Genomic DNA, 19,830 nt, shown 5'->3' with positions numbered 1-19,830 from the left:
TTTCCTAAATCACTTTTAGTCTAGGAGTCCCTGCTAGGACTTTTTAAACTGAGATAGGAACTCTCTAAGAGGATTCTAAGAAGCTTTGGGAATACGGGCCCAGGTGTATATCCAAACAGCAGGACAAACCTAGAGGTGTCATAGGAGGTGTCTTTTCGAATCGTTTCAATAGTTAATTCACCATGCTGAACGTCGGACATTTAGCTAATAGCGTCTGTTAATAGTTGTGATGGTGAACACGGTAGCATTAGTGGTGTGCATCAGATAGGTTTGGAAATCTCCAGTCACCTCCCGATATGATGTCTCCACGATACCCTGGTGCCAATTCAATTAAAATTGTGATCAATAAGAAACACGATTTTATAAATATTTTTCCATTCAATATTAAATTTGTCACTGATTTTGTTACAATTTGAAACCTTTAAAAAACTTTAATGAATAATGAAATGTATCTCGTTCTTTATAATTTTAGTTTTCTCATTAAATCCCGAGTGCAGCATTTAAACACTACAAACTAACTCCACAGTTACATTGTTCCTGAGCAGCGCGCATCTCCGTCATCATTATTATTCATAAACAAACTTAATTCACATAATTCACTCCCACACACAGGAACATGTGTGACTCGTTCAGGAGAGCGCCACCTGTAGGATTATAAAGAAACTGTGATGTTTTACTGCCTTAAATGCCTTGAAAAGTCTCAAAACTCAACCCAACGGTGAGCGCGCGGATGAGTTCAACGTGATTTTTTCTTCGACTAATGAATGCTGGTGTTAGGAGACTGGTGTACGTGTGTAATGAAAAAACATTACATTGTGGTAATTCAAGTCTACTGAAAAAATTAAGAGATAAACTGAAGCTTCATAAAATGAACCTTTTGGTGAAACTATTGGCTGGAAGCCTCGACTTCTCCTCACCATCACCAGCCACAAGTTTCATTTAAAGCTCTGCTCTATTGTACACCTGGAGAACCTGGCAGACTCAGGACCTGGTGCAGAAATGACATCTCCCAGGCTCGGGAACATCTGGAGATTCCTCAGGGAGAGAGTGGAATGTGTGGCAGCTGAAGCAGCAGACTATGACCTGGTGTGACACGCTGATCTGCTGCCACCTCCAGCCTGCTGAGGGAACTGTGTAAGTCAGTGAGTGAGTGAATGAACCGCACGGTGAAAGTAAATTTTGTGATTGGTTTTATTTCTGGGGCATTTCTGGTTTCCGAAATCAATTAATCAATCTCTCTCTATCAGGTGAAAGTCTACACACTCCAGTGAGATTAAACACTGAAGAGAAGCTCAGGAAGTTCTTCAGGACCTCCAAAAGTCCCAGGATGGCACTCTTTAAGTCTCTTAAATTCAGAGTATTTAATCGAGTTTAAACTCTAAGCTGTTAAGGCCGGGGGGATTTACTGGGGTAATTAGAGCCGCTGGTGTCTGGGGCAGGAAGGCGTTAATATTTAGTGCAGCGAAGTGTTACACTGAGGGGCAGCAGAATGTTTGGGAGGGGACGTTATAGAGGGGTATAAAAGTGAGAGGAGTAATATTATCTTCCCCTGGGGTACTGGACCTGGACCTGGAGGAACAGCAGGCTAAAAAAGGAGAGAGAGAGAGAGAGAGAGAGAGGGAGAAGGTGTGATAATCTGGTGAGAAGTATTTGGTGAGGATCTCGATTATTTTATTCTTCATTTAATTTTATTTACATGAGTCTGTAGTTATATCCATGTTCTACCTTGTGTGTGTGTGTGTGTGTGTGTGTGTGTGAGAGAGAGAGAGAGAGAGAAAGCACATGTGTGTGATTTTATAAATTCAGTTGCTGCTCCATTTACTTTTTATTTATCCTTAAGATAGTTGTTAGTGTGTGTTAATTTCAGTGTTAGTGTGTGTTAGTGTTTGTGTTAGTGTGTGTTATTGTCAGTGCGTTAGTGTGTGTTAGTGTTAGTGTTAGTGTGTGTTATTGTCAGTGCGTGAGTGTGCGTTAGTGTAAGTGCGTTAGTGTGTGTTATTGTCAGTGCGTTAGTGTGTGTTAGTGTAAGTGCGTTAGTGTGTGTTATTGTCAGTGCGTTAGTGTGTGTTAGTGTTAGTGTTAGTGTGTGTTATTGTCAGTGCGTGAGTGTGCGTTAGTGTAAGTGCGTTAGTGTGTGTTATTGTCAGTGCGTTAGTGTGTGTTAGTGTAAGTGCGTTAGTGTGTGTTATTGTCAGTGCGTTAGTGTGTGTTAGTGTTAGTGTTAGTGTGTGTTATTGTCAGTGCGTGAGTGTGTGTTATTGTCAGTGCGTTAGTGTGTGTTATTGTCAGTGCGTTAGTGTGTGTTAGTGTAAGTGCGTTAGTGTGTGTTATTGTAAGTGCGTTAGTGTGTGTTAGTGTAAGTGCGTTAGTGTGTGTTAGTGTAAGTGCGTTAGTGTGTGTTAGTGTAAGTGCGTTAGTGTGTGTTATTGCCTTGTTGCTATTTTTGATTATTTTGTGTCTTAGTGTCTGTTTGTGTTAACGTCTGTTGGTGTTTGTGTTACTTTGTTTGTGTTGTGTTAGTGTGTATTCATTATTAGTGTGTGTTAGTGATTGTGTGTTACTTTGTGTTATGGTGTTAGTGACAGTGTACAGTCTATACAGATACCGTTGTTCGCAACCTAGGAGCTGTAAATGTTTAATGGTGTGTGTAAGTGAGGGGTTATAAAGCTCTCTCCACCATCACCACCTTCACACATCACCACCAACACCACCCTCACCCCCACCAACCTCAGCCCCACCATCATCACCTTCACACATCACCATCACCATCACCCCCTTCCCCACCACCCCCACCACCATAACCATCCCCATCACACATCACCCCCACCACCATCACCACCGCCACCATCACCCAACCACCATCACCACCAACACCATCACACATCACCGCCACCACCAACACCACCACCATCACCACCGCAACCATCACCACCGCAACCATCACCCCCACCACCATCACACATCAATCCCATTACACATCACCCCCACCACCATCACCACCGCCACCATCACACATCAGCCCCACCACCATCACCACCGCCACCATCATCGTCACCCCCACCACCAGCACCACCAGCACCACCGCCCAACCCCATTACACATTATCACCATCACCGCTCCCACCATCACCGCTGCCACCACCACCACGATCATACATCATCCCCATCACTATCACCGCTACCACCCCCACCACCATAACCATCACCAACACCACTACCATCACCACCGCCACCATCACCACCGCAACCATCACCCCCACCACCACCACCATCTCCACCGCAACCATCACCCCCACCACCATCAACATCATCCCCACCACCATCACCACCAACACCACCACCATCACACATCACCATCACCATCACCGCTGCCACCACCATCACCACCACCACCCTCGCCCCCAACACCATCACCGCTCCCACCATCACCGCTGCCACCACCACCACCACCATACATCATCCTCATCACCATCATCGCTGTCACCGCCACCACTAAAACCATCCCATCACACATCACCCCACCACCATCACAGCTGCCACCATCACCCTCACCCCCACCACCATTACCGCTCCCACCATCACCGCTGCCACCACCACCACTATCATACATCATCCCCATCACCATCACCGCTGCCACCCCCACCACCATAACCATCCCCATCACATATCACCCCCACCACCATCACCACCGCCACCATCATCCCCACCACCATCACCCCCACAACCATCACCCCCACCACCATAACCACCCCCACCACCACCGCCACCATCACCACCAACACCATCACCACCAACACCATCATCACCGCCCCACCACCATCACACATCATCACCATCAACGCTGCCACCACAACCACAACCTAACCACCACCACCACCATTACACATCACCCCACCACCAACACCACCACCATCACCACCACCACCATCATCCCCATCACCACCAACACCACCACCACCATCATACATCATGCCCATCACCATCACTTCTGCCACCACCATCATCACCACCGCTACCATAACCCTCACCCCCACCACCATCACCATCCCCATCACACATCACCACCGCCAACATCACATTCACACATCACCCCCACCACCACCATCACCCCCACCATTGTCACCGCTGCCACCACCAACACCACCCTCACCCCCACCACCATCACCTTTACATATCACCTTCACCAACACCACAATCACCCCCACTATTATCACCTCTGCCACCACCACCGCCACCGCCACCACCATCACCCCCACCACCACCAACCTCACCCCACCACCTTCACCTTCACACATCACCCCCACCACCATCAACACCACCCTCATCCCACCACCTTCACACATCACCCCCACCAACACCACCATCACCAAAATCACCACCACCATCACATATATAACATAACCGAGAGTCTTAGGAAAACAGCCTTACCTGTGAGCTGGAGTGGTGGTGATGGTGGTGGTTGTGGTGGTGGTGATGACATTTTAACAAGACACATTTTCTTATTGGTATAATACGCTAATAAACACATTCTTAGTTAAGTTTATTTAGTAAATTTGTGTAATTATATTTTAATTATTTATATGTCTCTCGTTACTCTTCACACAGATCACTAGTTACATCTTTAGTGTGTGTGTGTGTGTGTGTGTGTGTGTGTGTGTGTGTGTGTGTGTGTGTGTGAACAGAGTAATTAAAATGGCAGGAACGGTTGGAGCTCTACCAGAATCCTTTGCTCCGAGTCCTGACAGTGTCTTCTCTGACCAGTTTGGGTTCTACTCTTTGGACTCAAACGTTCCTGGGCTCTCCAAAGTCATCCTGGACAAACTGAACATGAAGGACTACTCTGAGTACAGGTACACACACACACACACACACACACATCTGCATAGAAGGAAAATAAGGACTTATGACATATTTACTAATTTTGGGGACACTGATTATAAACATTGATTTGTGTTATTTGAGAGCCGTAGATGAACACTATCACTCAGGATATTTCAGGGCTTCCAAATAATTCCCCAGAATTAGGGCTTCCAACTAAATGCTTCTCGTCTTCCTCTTGCTCCTCAGTCCTGGATATCAGTCACTGCGTTTAGTTTTTTTCTAAAAAAAAAAACATAAAAGAAGACCACTATCAGTAACATATCTTTTTACATTTACATTCAGAAAGCATTAAACATCCCACAATCTTCTTCTTCTTTGTCTTTGGGCTGTTCCCTTTCAGGGGTCGCCACAGCGAATCATCTGCCTCCATCTAACCCTATCCTCTGCATCCTCTTCTCTCACACCAACTAACTTCATGTCCTTTCTCACTGCATCCATAAATCTCCTCTTTGGTCTTCCTCTAGTCCTCCTGCCTGGCAGTTCCAACCTCAGCATCCTTCTAACGATATATTCACCATCTCTCCTCTGAACATGTCCAAACCATCTCAATCTGGCCTCTCTGACTTTATCTCCAAAGCATCTAACGTGGGTTGTCCCTCTGATGAACTCATTCTTAATCCTATCCATCCTTGTCACTCCCAAGGAAAACCTCAACATCTTCAGCTCTGCTACCTCCAACTCTGCCTCCTGTCTTTTCTTCAGCGCCACTGTCTCTAAGCCGTAGAGCATCGCTGGTCTCACCACTGTCCTGTACACCTTTCCTTTCATTCTCGCTGATACTCTTTTATCGCACAACACACCTGACACTTTTATTAAACATCCCACAATAAAACCTTTTTTTCAAGATGTTAATTAAAACCTAAATATTTTTAATTAGGCCGTAATGAATTACTTTAGTTTATGCACATTATGCAAACAGAAACATGACATTACTATCATGTCTATCCATTTCCTTACAAATGACAAAATCAGTACATACTGGAAGGCACGAGACATCAATGTGGATTGTTCTATGCATTTTGTAAACACTTACCTCGGTGTGTATGTTTGTGTGTACACATACAGTTACCTCTAAAAGCACTGAAACTGTAAGGTTACACTAGAGACCAGGACACTATCGTAAACTATAGATCAGACATCACTAAATGGCAGACTGAGGTCCAGATCCGGACCGAGTGACAGCTTTGCTGACTGATACTCTTCTGATAAATGAGAAGTCATCAATATATGAACCTTCGAGTTAAACTTTCAAAGATAAGAACGGGTAGAGTCCTGCAAGTTCAGTTGCGGATGTTAGATGACATATCCAGGGTACATTGTCAGATGCGTGCAGCGTTTTTCTGCTAGTGGCTGTGGTGTAGTGTACAGTATTGTACACTATGGGATGTCTGGAAGCAAGTGTAAAAGCAGCAGCAATAAAGCTGGTACCGCTAAGATCATGGAACATCATGGAACAGTTTAGACAATGTTATTAATGTACCAGTAATCTTGCGCGTTTTATCCTCGAGGTGGGCGTGGCTATACACATCATTCAACAAAGCCAATTAATGCAATAGTTTACCATGTATAGACAGAGTGTGCGGAAGAAACAGAAACAAAAGTGCGACACAGCATGGCTTACTCCAAAAAAAGATTTTGTAAGTTTGCTCACTTGCAAACAGGAATCTATAATTTTATCATAGGTTTATTGTAAAGGATAGAGACAGAATATCAATAAAAAACAAACAGAAACATTATATTAAATTTATAGTTGCATTCCAGTGAATAAAACGATACCTTTATACCCTATCTCACGTGTGTGTGTGTGTGTGTGTGTGTGTGTGTGTGTGTATCCCGGGGGCCATTATACCCTATCTCACGTGTGTGTGTGTGTGTGTATCCCGGGGGCTATTATACCCTATCTCACGTGTGTGTGTGTGTATCCCGGGGGCTATTATACCCTATCTCACGTGTGTGTGTGTGTATCCCGGGGGCTATTATACCCTATCTCACGTGTGTGTGTGTGTATCCCGGGGGCTATTATACCCTATCTTACGTGTGTGTGTGTGTATCCCGGGGGCTATTATACCCTATCTCACGTGTGTGTGTGTATCCCGGGGGCCATTATACCCTATCTCACGTGTGTGTGTGTATCCCAGGGGCCATTATACCCTATCTCATGTGTGTGTGTGTATCCCAGGGGCCATTATACCCTATCTCACGTGTGTGTGTGTATCCCGGGGGGCATTATACCCTATCTCACGTGTGTGTGTGTATCCCGGGGGGCATTATACCCTATCTCACGTGTGTGTGTGTATCCCGGGGGCCATTATACCCTATCTCACGTGTGTGTGTGTATCCCGGGGGCCATTATACCCTATCTCACGTGTGTGTGTATCCCGGGGGGCATTATACCCTATCTCACGTGTGTGTGTGTATCCCGGGGGGCATTATACCCTATCTCACGTGTGTGTGTGTATCCCGGGGGGCATTATACCCTATCTCACGTGTGTGTGTGTATCCCGGGGGCCATTATACCCTATCTCACGTGTGTGTGTGTATCCCGGGGGCCATTATACCCTATCTCACGTGTGTGTGTGTATCCCGGGGGGCATTATACCCTATCTCACGTGTGTGTGTGTATCCCGGGGGGCATTATACCCTATATCACGTGTGTGTGTGTATCCCGGGGGCCATTATACCCTATCTCACGTGTGTGTGTGTATCCCGGGGGCCATTATACCCTATCTCACGTGTGTGTGTGTATCCCGGGGGCCATTATACCCTATCTCACGTGTGTGTGTGTATCCCGGGGGGCATTATACCCTATCTCACGTGTGTGTGTGTATCCCGGGGGCCATTATACCCTATCTCACGTGTGTGTGTGTATCCCGGGGGGCATTATACCCTATCTCACGTGTGTGTGTGTATCCCGGGGGCCATTATACCCTATCTCACGTGTGTGTGTGTATCCCGGGGGCCATTATACCCTATCTCACGTGTGTGTGTGTATCCCGGGGGCCATTATACCCTATCTCACGTGTGTGTGTATATACTGGGGGCCATTATACCCTATCTCACGTGTGTGTGTGTATCCCGGGGGCCATTATACCCTATCTCACGTGTGTGTGTATATACTGGGGCCATTATACCCTATCTCACGTGTGTGTGTGTGTGTATACTGGGGGCCATTATACCCTATCTCACGTGTGTGTGTGTATACTGGGGGCCATTATACCCTATCTCACGTGTGTGTGTGTATCCCGGGGGCCATTATACCCTATCTCACGTGTGTGTGTATATACTGGGGGCCATTATACCCTATCTCACGTGTGTGTGTGTGTGTATACTGGGGGCCATTATACCCTATCTCACGTGTGTGTGTGTATACTGGGGGCCATTATACCCTATCTCACGTGTGTGTGTGTGTATCCCGGGGGCCATTATACCCTATCTCACGTGTGTGTGTGTGTGTGTGTGTATACTGGGGGCCATTATACCCTATTTCACGTGTGTGTGTATCCCGGGGGCCATCATACCCTATCTCACGTGAGTGTGTGTGTATCCCGGGGGCCATTATACCCTATCTCACGTGTGTGTGTGTGTATCCCGGGGGCCATTATACCCTATCTCACGTGTGTGTGTGTATACTGGGGGCCATTATACCGTATCTCACGTGTGAGTGTGTGTGTGTGTGTATCCCGGGGGCCATTATACCCTATCTCACGTGTGTGTGTGTGTGTGTGTGTGTGTGTGTGTGTGTGTATACTGGGGGCCATTATACCCTATCTCACGTGTGTGTGTGTGTGTATACTGGGGGCCATTATACCCTATCTCACGTGTGTGTGTGTGTGTGTATACTGGGGGCCATTATACACTATCTCACGTGTGTGTGTGTATGCTGGGGGCCATTATACCCTATCTCACGTGTGTGTGTGTGTGTATACTGGGGGCCATTATACCCTATCTCACGTGTGTGTGTGTGTGTGTGTGTGTGTGTATACTGGGGGCCATTATACACTATCTCACGTGTGTGTGTGTATGCTGGGGGCCATTATACCCTATCTCACCTTTGCGGTTTGACTCACGGTAAGATGCAGGGTCTGTGAGCTTCCGAGAGGTCCGGCGGAAAAAATAATCATGGTTTATTTTTCATGCAGAAAAATTGTAAATGTAGTCACTACGCCAAAATCCGTGGTAAGTTGCAATGAACCGTACTTACGGCCGCTGTGTCTAACTGAGATTGTGTTGTATTTAATCCCCTACCAACTAACAATAATTCTAGCGTCTATAGACTGAGTATGTGCTTATGTACACAGATTAGTCCTGTTACTTTAAGAATGTGGCGTGAACGACAACTCGTTATATGTATAAAAGTCACCTGTCCATAGAACCTCTATCTTCCATTCAAACCTCACCACCGTGGGCAAGACCAAAGAGCTGTCAAAGAATGTCAGGGACAGGACTGTATACCTGGATAAGGCTGGAATGGGCTACAAGACATCAGCAAGCAGCTTAGTCAGAAAGAGAACTGTTGGAACGAATGGAAGAAATACAAAATAACCATCAATCACCCTCGGTCTGGAGCTCCATGCAAGATTTCGCCCTTTGGGCTAACGATGATTATGAGAAAAATGAGGGATCAGCCCAGGACCAAATTAGAGGAGCTCAAGGCAGTTGGGACAACAGTCAACAAACAAACCACTGGTAACACAATATGACGCCATGGATTGAAATCCAGTAGTGCCCATAAGATAGCCAGAGAACAGAGAACAATTAGAAGAAAGTGATGTGGTCAGATGAGACCAAATTTGAGCTCTTTGGCATCAACACGACTAGCCATGTTTGGACCATATGACCATAAAAACATAATCCAGTCAAGCACAGAGGTGGAAACATCATGCTTTGGGGCTGTTTTTCTGCTAAACGTAGGCTTCGCCAATGGCTGGGGCCATGTATTGTAAAATCTTGGACGAGAACCTCCTTCCATCAGCCAGAACACTGAAGATGAGTCTTGGATGTGACTTCCAGCATGACAGTGACCCAAAACATAACACCAAGGCAACAAAGGAGTAGCTCAAGAAAAAGTAAATTGAGGTGATCGAGTGGCCTTAGCCAGTCTCCAGACCTTAACCCTATAGAAAATTCATGGAGGGAACTAAAACTTTGTGTTGCCAAGTGACAGGCAAGAAACCTTACGGATTTAGTGAAGATCTGTAAAGAAGAACCAAAATCCCTCTGAGATATGTGTAAACCTGGTAACCAACCACAAGAAATGTCTATAAACTAACCCCAGCTCTCCCTGGCAGCCTGTTAACCGGCTCCGTTCCACTTTAATTCTAACGTATTACATCTGTAAATAACAAGCGCTAACAGGCTACACGTTTTTGTTTCTGTCATGTAGAGATATGAGATTCCACTTACCTGGGGCTGTTGTTTACTTCCGGTGAGCGTGTTGTGTGCATACGCTCCTGGGGCGCACCGTATGTAAGGCCCCCGGGACCCACACACACACACACACACACGCCGGGACAAAAGATTCTTGACGTCATCTCGCATTTTATCATGTTAAACATCATCATTAAACATTAATCAAAAAATCATAAATAAAAGAACTGAACGTCCCAATTAGGAAAGAAAAATTGGTTTGTTCGTGTAGCATTAATGTGTAGAATCAGTGTGTAGCATTAGCATGTATTAGCATCAGCCGGTTAAATGGGGTTGAAGTCGTGTTACATTTAAACATAACCTTTATACCAGTACACTTTCTTGGCCACCTGAACACATTTAGAATACCAAAGCACTTGGGGACCAGTGTGTATGTCCCTAAGTGTTGAGAGGTTCCCAGACTAGTGTGAACTCTGATGTTTGTCCCCAATTTTCATCTATGCAGGTGCACACACACACACACACACACACACACACACACACACACACACACGTTTTGCACACTCCATTTCCTGTGAAGTCATTAAATATGTGAGCAAACACACACACACATTTATTTTGCATTCCAGCTAATGGATATACCTGTCTGTTTGTCCATCAGAGCGGCTCTGGAGGGGAGAGGGAAGGTCGGGTTCCGCTCTCACAAGGAGATGTTTCAGAAGATGGAGGAGACTTTTAAGTTCTGTGCCTGCTGCTCTAAACTCCCTGCCCACCTGCCCGACCCCTCGGCGCTCAGACGCTGTGCTAAGTGAGTGCAGTTTGCCGCCAGCTAACTTATTGGTCTAGTATTTAGTGTTAGATGTAACACAATACTAACATGGTAAAAGTGCACATAGCGCCACATAGTGTAGGGGAGTCGGACATACTCCATAAATCAATTCCCCTGCCGTGCGTGTGTATACTGGGACAAGGACGGAAGTCCAGTTCTAACCACAGATCCACTTCACTGTGCGTCTGATCGTACTGTAATGACGTTAACACTTACTGCAAATTAGAGATCAAAGACACACATTTAGCCTTTAGTCTGTCCCTGTTTCTGTCCTCGTCATGGATAATAATTTATAATAATAATATAATATCACTTCATATTTAAGGTCTACATTACACATCTGTTTTTTAAATTTAAACGTTTTGTATGGTTAAAATGCGTTCCTCTGACATCGTGTCTCAGTGTTAGTCTCTCCTCGTTAGAATGAAGATCTAAAACTTCTCCAAGGTCTCTGACTTCATCACCAATCACCGCTAGTGACAGTAAAGAGACGTAAACACAACAACAGTGAATTTCAAAGCAGAAACAGAATGTTACACTTACTGTTGATTTATAATGTTTATAAATAATTAAAACACATTTGATAGTACACTGTGAGGTTTAACAAACTACACCCTGATAAATCCTGATCTAAGGATTGTAAGGAGTCTCCAGTGTCACTGCTGTGTAAGAGAGGGTGTGTAAGAGAACGTGCTCGCACAGAAAGTTCCCTCATAATTAATCAAAAGCTACAATATTCTGTAAAAAAGTCATATTTATAATTTTATTATAATAATAATTATTGTTATCATATTGTTCATCACATCATTAGTGAGAACCTGATTGGCTGCCCGGTGAGGTTCATTAGCTGAAACAGATGCTAGTCTGAGCTACGACAACAAGCTAATTATTTTAAATAAAGCAAACTAATGCTAACATTAAGAGCAACACTTAGCGTTAGCATCATCTCACAGGGCTTTTCATGTAAATTAAGCTGTATGCTTAATTAGCCACATGGATTAACTATTAGCCATACGCTTAACTAGACCAGGCGTCCTCTGGAGCCGCATGTCTCTTTCATCCCTCTGCCGCGGCTCTCTGTGGCTTTGGAAGATAAATAATGAGGATTTTATTTAAATGTATTTTATGTTAGTTCGTAGTATGTAGTTAGCTGCATGCTTAACTAGCCATACGTTTAATTACCGTTATGATTAGCTAGTTGTATGCTTAAATAGCTGAATGTTTGACAAGCCACACATTTGACCAACCACACGTTTACCTAATGATTCATTTAGTTATTTGTATGATTATGTTTTTATTTTACAGAAAAAGGATTTTACATGAAATGTAGCATCTGAAATGAGTCTGTGTTTGTAGGGACAAGCAGTGTACCTCAACAGCCTCAGCCTTGTGTGTGTGTGTGTGTGTTTTGTGGGTTTCTATAGAAAATAAAACATATTAATCCTGAAGCTTAGCTCCATGGACTATGGGGTATAAAGGTGTGGACAGGAGTAAAGTCAAGGGCATAACACACACACACACACACACACCACTGTTTTAGAGCCTCATGATGCTCTAGCACCTGTTTAGTTAATAAGCCTAAAACAAACAACACACACATAACCAGAAACAACAAGGATATAATTAGCATAAAATTATTCTCTCTTAGCCTTGCTTCACCTCTATTAGCCTAGCATTACCTTTTTATTAGCCTAGCATCAGCTGTCTATTAGTATTATCATTCACTTTAGCATTAACTATATGTAGTACACCACTTCTCTGCGTATCAGTGTATAGATTAATACGTCCTCTCTCACATGGACAATAAAGACACCTATATCAGATTGCTTTTCCTTGACTTCAGTTTAGCCTTTAAACATGGTCATCCCTTCCAAGTTAGTCACCAAACTCGAAGACCTGGGCATTAGTGCATCACTATACAACTGGCTCCTGGACGTTCTGACCAATAGGCTCCATCATGTTCAGGTAGATAACCACTGCTCTTCCATCCTTGGCACCGGAATACCACAGGGCTGTGTGCTAAGTCCCTTTCTCTACTCTCTCTTCCTCTTTTTGCAGTTTGCAGATGACGCCACGGTGATTGGGCTCATTAAAACCTGTATATATTTTCCTTCATTGCACACAGTGTATATAAATCTATAAACAATCTACATCTGCAAATTATTTATCATGGTGCACAATATCTTCCTTATTGCATACATCTAAAATCATTGCACTTATATAACTCCTTCTCTGTATACTGTTTACATGCAAATTCTTTATTTTGGTTTACAATACCTTCCTTATTGCACCCACCTATAAACATTTGCTCATTTCCACTTCCTCCTTCACTGTTTATATATGCAAATTATTCTGCACCGCGAAAATGCACTTCTGGTTGGATGCTAACTGTATTTTGTTGCCTTGTACTTACATATGCAGTGACAATAAGGTTGAATCTAATCTAATGTAATCTAATGTCCTTCTGAAGACGTTACAGTGAGAAGCCGTGATGATGATGTCGGCGTGCAGAAGCAGTCTGAGCCATGTTTAATAAGAGCTGTAGGTCAGGACGAGTAGCAGGTTACCCCACGCAGAGTAAATCGTAAATCCTGTGGCAGCTGGTGTGATAAAGGTCATAGATTTGGGTTTTAACACCATCTGGCCCTCTGAGATTAGCATCTGACTGCTGTATGAATGTTTGACTCCAAGCTGCAATAAAGAGCCATAAATACCCTCCACATTCTGCTGCCCCTGTCTTTGAGCAGTGGTTAGAGTTTATGATGGCTTGGCGCAGTGTGAAGTTACACAGATATGTCATGCAGTTCTCATAAAAATGCTCAAACTGCGAAAACCATGAGGCCTGGTTCTAAATTAAGCTCACCATTCACCCAAACTCTTTTCCTTCCAGGTGCCTAAACGTGTACTACTGCAGTAAAGAGTGTCAGAAGAAGGACTGGAGTCTTCATAAGAAGTTCTGCAAGAAGTTGAGAATGGTGGCCATAGACAGGCTGATAGACTGGCTTATACACACAGGTGAGACTTGTTATGTTCACACAGGTGAGACTCGTTAAATGCACACAGGTGAGACTGGTTAGATTTACCTTCAAGTGGTCTGTTATTTTTGTTTTGTCAGTTGTTTTATGGAAAGAACTAGTGGAATTTTTCAGTTGGACTTTCAGATGAGAAGTCATAACCCAGAGCACACACTCTATCTATATAAAATATTCAACACTTCAGTTTACAATATTTTTTGTGACTGTGTTTAGGAGACCTGCCCTTCTCCACAGCAGCGTGGTCTAAACCTGCTAAAGAGGTTAGTTGCTGGGACGACTGGCTCTCCATGCAGGGTGACCTCACAGCCCGCATGGAACCTATCCTGTCTGGGAAGAACATGGCAGAACTCTGGACCAATGCATGCCGGCCACGCCCAGAGGAAGCAGAGCTTCGTGAATCTGTGTGGCGTGTGTCTAGCGAGTTCCTCTCACGTTCGCTGACAATAGGACTCGGGATTAGAATGTTTCATCTTGACCCGTATTCCAGACCTCTCACCATACACCTGGTCGGGGCCGGGCATAACGAGACCCTGGGTGCAAGGACAACAGATCTGGATGAGCTGAGCCATATGTTCCCTGGACATCAGGGTCTGGAGGTTGTCATGGTGGGGCCAGAGGTGGTGCAGGGGCCCATTGTGAGGCCTCCATTAAGAGCGTTTGGTCCACGAGGAAGGGTCTACATCAGCGCCTACAAGGGTCTGTACCATGAGTTCTGGGAAGAGCTTGTGGAAAAAGGCGAGGCAGCAAGACCAGACTTAGTGATGGGGTTTCATCCAGGTACACACACCTGCATGTAAACACACAGACATTGTAGATATGAAGATACCGATCGGTGTGTGGAACTACAGTAACTGGAGCCAGAGTCAATTAATGGAAACAGAGACACTGACCGTTGTGACATTACAATGATCATCATCTCGGGTGGCGGAGTGGCGTAGTGGATAGCAAGGGTCAAGGGTTGAGGGTTTAATTCCTGCCTCGGGTCTGTGCGCATGGAGTTTGCATGTTCAATTCAATGTTATTTGTATAGCGCTTTCAACAATTGTTATTGTCGCAAAGCAGCTTTACACAATCAAAAGAATTATTTAAGTTTGTACAGAATGTGAGTGTGTATGAATCAAAATGGTCAGATAGTCCCTGATGAGGGAACCCATCCTTATCTGGGTGAAACAGAGAGCAGGAATTGATCTGAAGTCATACTGTGTGTTAGGTGGCAGCCAGTTCAGTAGACTCGTAGGAAATTCCAGTCCTGAACTATCGAGCGACTGCAGCCAAGTCAAGTTCTCAGAGAAACAGCTGTCAACATCAGGCGAGGCCAGAACCGTCTTCATGGTAGAGTGAAACCGTTTCCAGACACTGGACGCATCCCAAAGAGACACACATGTGACAAGATCTCCAACCAGAAGCAAGCTGAAACTCGTTAAATGCACACCTGCATGTGTTACCGGACATGACTCGTGTTCCATAGTACGTATCCTGTACAGGGTTTCGGGGGTTCTGGGTACGTGCTATAGAGAATGAGTAAGAAATGACATCATGTCCAATGTCATGGATGATTGGCTGCGTTCAGTGTAAAGGCGGTCTTTAAGATGGTGATAAACCAGAGCGCTGGGTTTGTTCCTAAGCTTCGGTTCACACACACACACACACACACACACACACACACACACAATCCTGTAACTCAGTCCCTCTCTGTGTAAGCTTTAGACTGGTGGCCATGACGGTGATTTGTGGCCACAGGTGGACCAATCAGCCATGTTTAATATTCATCATCACACACACACACACACACACACACACACACAAGGTCTCAAGTCTTAATCTTATGGTAGAGTCTTACTTCATACCTGTATCCCTAGTCAGATCATTTGCATTTAGTCACGTCCATAAATGTGTGTGTGTGTGTGTGTGTGTGTGTGTGTGTGTGTGTGTGCGTGTGTGTGGTCACTCACAGCTTTTATGTTGCTTAACACATTAGTGAGCTCTTACCCCCAGCAGCTGTTAGAGGTATCAGTATCAGACACATTTAAGGTCCTGGCCTAAACCGCTGCTATTGGTTCACGACTCCTTATTACAAAAAGCTCATGTTTATAATCACTACATACTGTATACACACACACACACACACACACACACACACACGCACACACATCTTATAATTGATTTTATTTTCATTAGAGCCTGTTTAGTTTGTGTATTTAAAAAACAGTAATATTATTATAAAAACAGGTGTTGTTTGTAACATAGTTAATTATAAACAGCATTTGTAGGTATAATTGTAAAATAAACAGTCTGTAACTTCACTGGGGGAGGAGTCTGAGGAAGCTCTGAGGAAGAGTCTGGTATGAACTCCTCGATAAGGGCTGGTCCTTCGCTACACAGGAGTTCCTCAGGGCGTGCAGCACCAGGTGGGTGTGGGGACAAGTCAGTGGCTGGCTGCAGTAAAGTTAGAGTTTGTCCACCTGACAAGAGCCTTGTGATTGAAATTGACTTTGAGTTGCAGAGAGGAAAACTATTTTGTACCAATACAGTATGCACCTGACAGCAGTGTAGAATCCTCAGCCATCATGGAGAAAGTAGGGTTGTCTTAGAGATGACCCTGCAGACAGATTTCATTGTTCATCTGGTGATGATTTGGATCAGATGCTGGGGAGACAGCCAGGTAGACCCAAACGAGTAGCTGGGGTCATTGGTGGAAGACTCAGATTTATTTATTTGCAAATGTATTTTAATTCCCACCTCTGAGAAAGCTTTTCACAAGTCCCAGGAAATAGGGAAAATAAAACTGAATCAAAATAGATCTTGTACAGCTTCCGAGTGGCGCAGTGGTAAAGCGCTCGCCCTATCATCCGGAGATCGCTGGTTCAATCCCCGGGTGATGCTGTTACCTCTCACAGCCGGAGCTCTCTCAGAGGGGGGGGGTGAGGGGTACTCAGTGCTCCCACATTAATCACGGCTCTACAAGCCAATCAGGTTCCTCCGAGTGTGTTACGCCGCCCCCAACACTGCGTGAGCAAGCAGTTCGAAAAAATTGGTTGGTGACGTCATGTGGGTCGGCCTGCGGCCCTCCCGACTGATTGGCAGTTGAACCCAATGTGGGAGCCTCCAGTGACTGGGAGGAATTGGACACGACTAAATTAGGGGAGAAAATCGTAAAAATTCAGAAAAAGGGGAATAAATGTATAAAATAGATCTTGTATAAGATCTCCATTATAGAAACAGACGTACATGCAATATCTGTGGTCAAAAGCTTGTTGGCACCTGCAAGAATCTATCCAATGATGGTAAATTGTAAGTTGCTCTGGATAAGAGCGTCTGCCAAATGCCTAAATGTAAATATCAAACAGTAGTATTAGAGGTGAGAGAAGCTGTCAGGGTAAAGACGGAGGCTTTTTGAGCCTGGCTGGCTCGAGGAGTTTCAGCTCCAGCAAAGGAAAACCAACAGGCAAAAAAAAAGGCATGGCAGTGACAGGTGCAGAAAGGATAGCGTTTGGAGAGGCCATGAAAAGTGACTTGCAGCTGGCTTCAAAGATGTTCTGGAAAGCTGTTTGGCAGCTTTGATGTGTTTTTAAATAGGGGGGGGGGGTGTTAAGCAAGCATCCTTGCTGCTGTGTTAAGTAAGGATGGTGAAACTCTGCCATTGACTAGTGACTTAGGAAAGCTTTGGAAACAGCACTTTGAGGAGCTGCTGAACCTAAGAGATGTGCCTCCTAACGGGAAGGTGGGGCTGGAAGCAGTAGGTGAGCCTAAATCCATCTCTTAAGCTAAAGTTCAATTCAATTTTTTATTTTTATAGCTCTTTTAACAATTGTCATTGTCGCAAAGCAGCTTTACACAATGAAGAGCATTATTTAAGTCTGTATGGAATGTAAGTGTGCGTGAATCAAGATGGGCAGATCGTCCCTGAGGACACTGAGGTATTTAAACTCTGCAGTGGCAAGGATTCAGGGGTGGATAAGATTGGCGGTCAGTTTTGTTGGAATGTCATCGCTGACACAGTGCCTTTGGACTGGCAATCTGGGCTGGTGACCAACTGGGGTCCCCATCTTTAAACAAAAGAGGACCAGAGGGAATGTGCCAATTACCAGGACATCAAACTTCTTATCCTCACTGGTTAATGCTAAGGAAAAGAGGCTAACGTTGATAGTGGATTTGGGAGGAAGAAAGCTTTTTACTCTCACACAGATGACTGAAGGGGAGTAAAAGTTGGCCAGTCCAGTCTACATGTGTTTTGTTGACTTGGAAAGGGAAAGTGGGGGCCTATACCAGGTGGAGGGGTTTGAGTATCTCAAATGATGTGAAAGGGGATGATCATAGGTTCAGTTTAGCTTTTGCAGTGATGTGGTACCGATGCTGTACCAGTACACACTAGAGGGATTACAGTATGTCTTTAAACTGATCTGGAAGCAGCTGGGGCTCGCCCAGGAGGAGCTGTAGGAAGTTGCTGGAGACAGGAAATCTGGGCATCTCCGCTTCTACTGCTACCACCATGACCCTGAATTGGACTAAGTGATATAGAGGATAGACAATAATCATTCTTGAAGGGTTTCATTGCTCTTACACCACAATTAGTTTCCATCAGGTACAGTTTTTATTTATTAAAGAACAACGTTATACTTTATAATTCAAAATCATTTGTAGTTCCTGGTGTGATTTACATTATAGCAGCGATAAACTCTGTATACGTCCCTGTGAATGAGCTGCTGCATGGAAATGATACTAGAGTGAGTGCATTAATATAAAGCTGCAATACTGTGTGTGTGTGTGTGTGTGTGTGTGTGTGTGTGTGTGTGTGTGTGTGTGTGTGCAGGGTTTCATGCGTCTCAGGGTTTAGGAGAAGGCTGGCTGCCCACGCTGCTCTTGCTCCGAGACTACAGCATTCCCTCAATGTTCACCATGTACAAGTAAGTCTCTCTCTCTTTCTCTCTCTCTCTCTCTCTCTCTCTCACACACACACACACACACACACACACTTAAATAAAAAGTATAGTGCAAGAAATGCCTCATTTCTCTCTCTCTCTTTCTCAGTGATAGAGAGCAGCAGTACTCTGTGCAGATCCTGGTGGAGTTGGAGATGGACATTAAAGGCACTGGACCGAACCCTTTCAGCTCCCAGAAGCCTGAGCAGGTGCAGTCGAGTCCCAATAAAGAGCCGAGCTACTGCAATGCTGTCTACGTTAACTTCCAGGGCCTGCTTGGATCATAAGCCGGATGAGGATGACCAGGTCTTCCACAAACACCTTTACTCTCTTATCTTATAACTGTAGCATGAATGAAGCTTTGGTTTTTCCAAAAAAGAAAATTCCACATAGATCTTTGAGGGATTCTTGAATTCTCACAAGCTTCAATCTCAACAAAAATTATTTTTGATCTCCACATAAAAATTTGAGGAACCTTTAACTTTCACCAATCTGAGGAATATTTTGTGTCTATAAAGGAACTCAGAAGACCCTTAAACACAGAGAGGAACCTTTAATCTAAACAAAGACCTTTTAAGGACCCTTTATCCTCCATGTAAACCTCTGCACAGACACAATTCTTTAATACAAATTCTGTTAAAATATTCATTATTGAGATCAGGAGAACATTGTTCCTCCATTAACGAGGGGAGAGACCCTTTAATATCAGTCATGTTTAGAAAAACCTTTGACCACCAGAAGCGCACTCCAATGAACCATTTGTAGAAACTTTATCTTCTGAGAAACATCTCATCTCCTGA

General features: G+C 44.5%; 1 protein-coding gene across 1 annotated transcript; it reads left to right on the top strand.

Moving 5' to 3' along the window:
* The first annotated feature begins 1,593 nt into the window (after window positions 1–1,593).
* LOC128520711 (putative protein MSS51 homolog, mitochondrial) lies at window positions 1,594–19,392 on the top strand. Its single transcript, XM_053495070.1, has 7 exons — window positions 1,594–1,653; window positions 4,682–4,849; window positions 10,909–11,055; window positions 13,967–14,091; window positions 14,325–14,888; window positions 18,922–19,015; window positions 19,140–19,392. Exons 2-7 carry the CDS (start codon window positions 4,692–4,694, stop codon window positions 19,315–19,317), a joined length of 1,266 nt encoding a protein of 421 aa, XP_053351045.1. The 5' UTR covers window positions 1,594–1,653; window positions 4,682–4,691; the 3' UTR covers window positions 19,318–19,392.
* The last annotated feature ends 438 nt before the right edge of the window (window positions 19,393–19,830 follow it).

The sequence above is a fragment of the Clarias gariepinus genome, chromosome 4, assembly GCF_024256425.1.
Source record: "Clarias gariepinus isolate MV-2021 ecotype Netherlands chromosome 4, CGAR_prim_01v2, whole genome shotgun sequence".
NCBI lineage: Eukaryota > Metazoa > Chordata > Actinopteri > Siluriformes > Clariidae > Clarias > Clarias gariepinus.
Note: the sequence above shows the minus strand (reverse complement) of the source record. Positions and strands in the feature narration are given on the sequence as shown.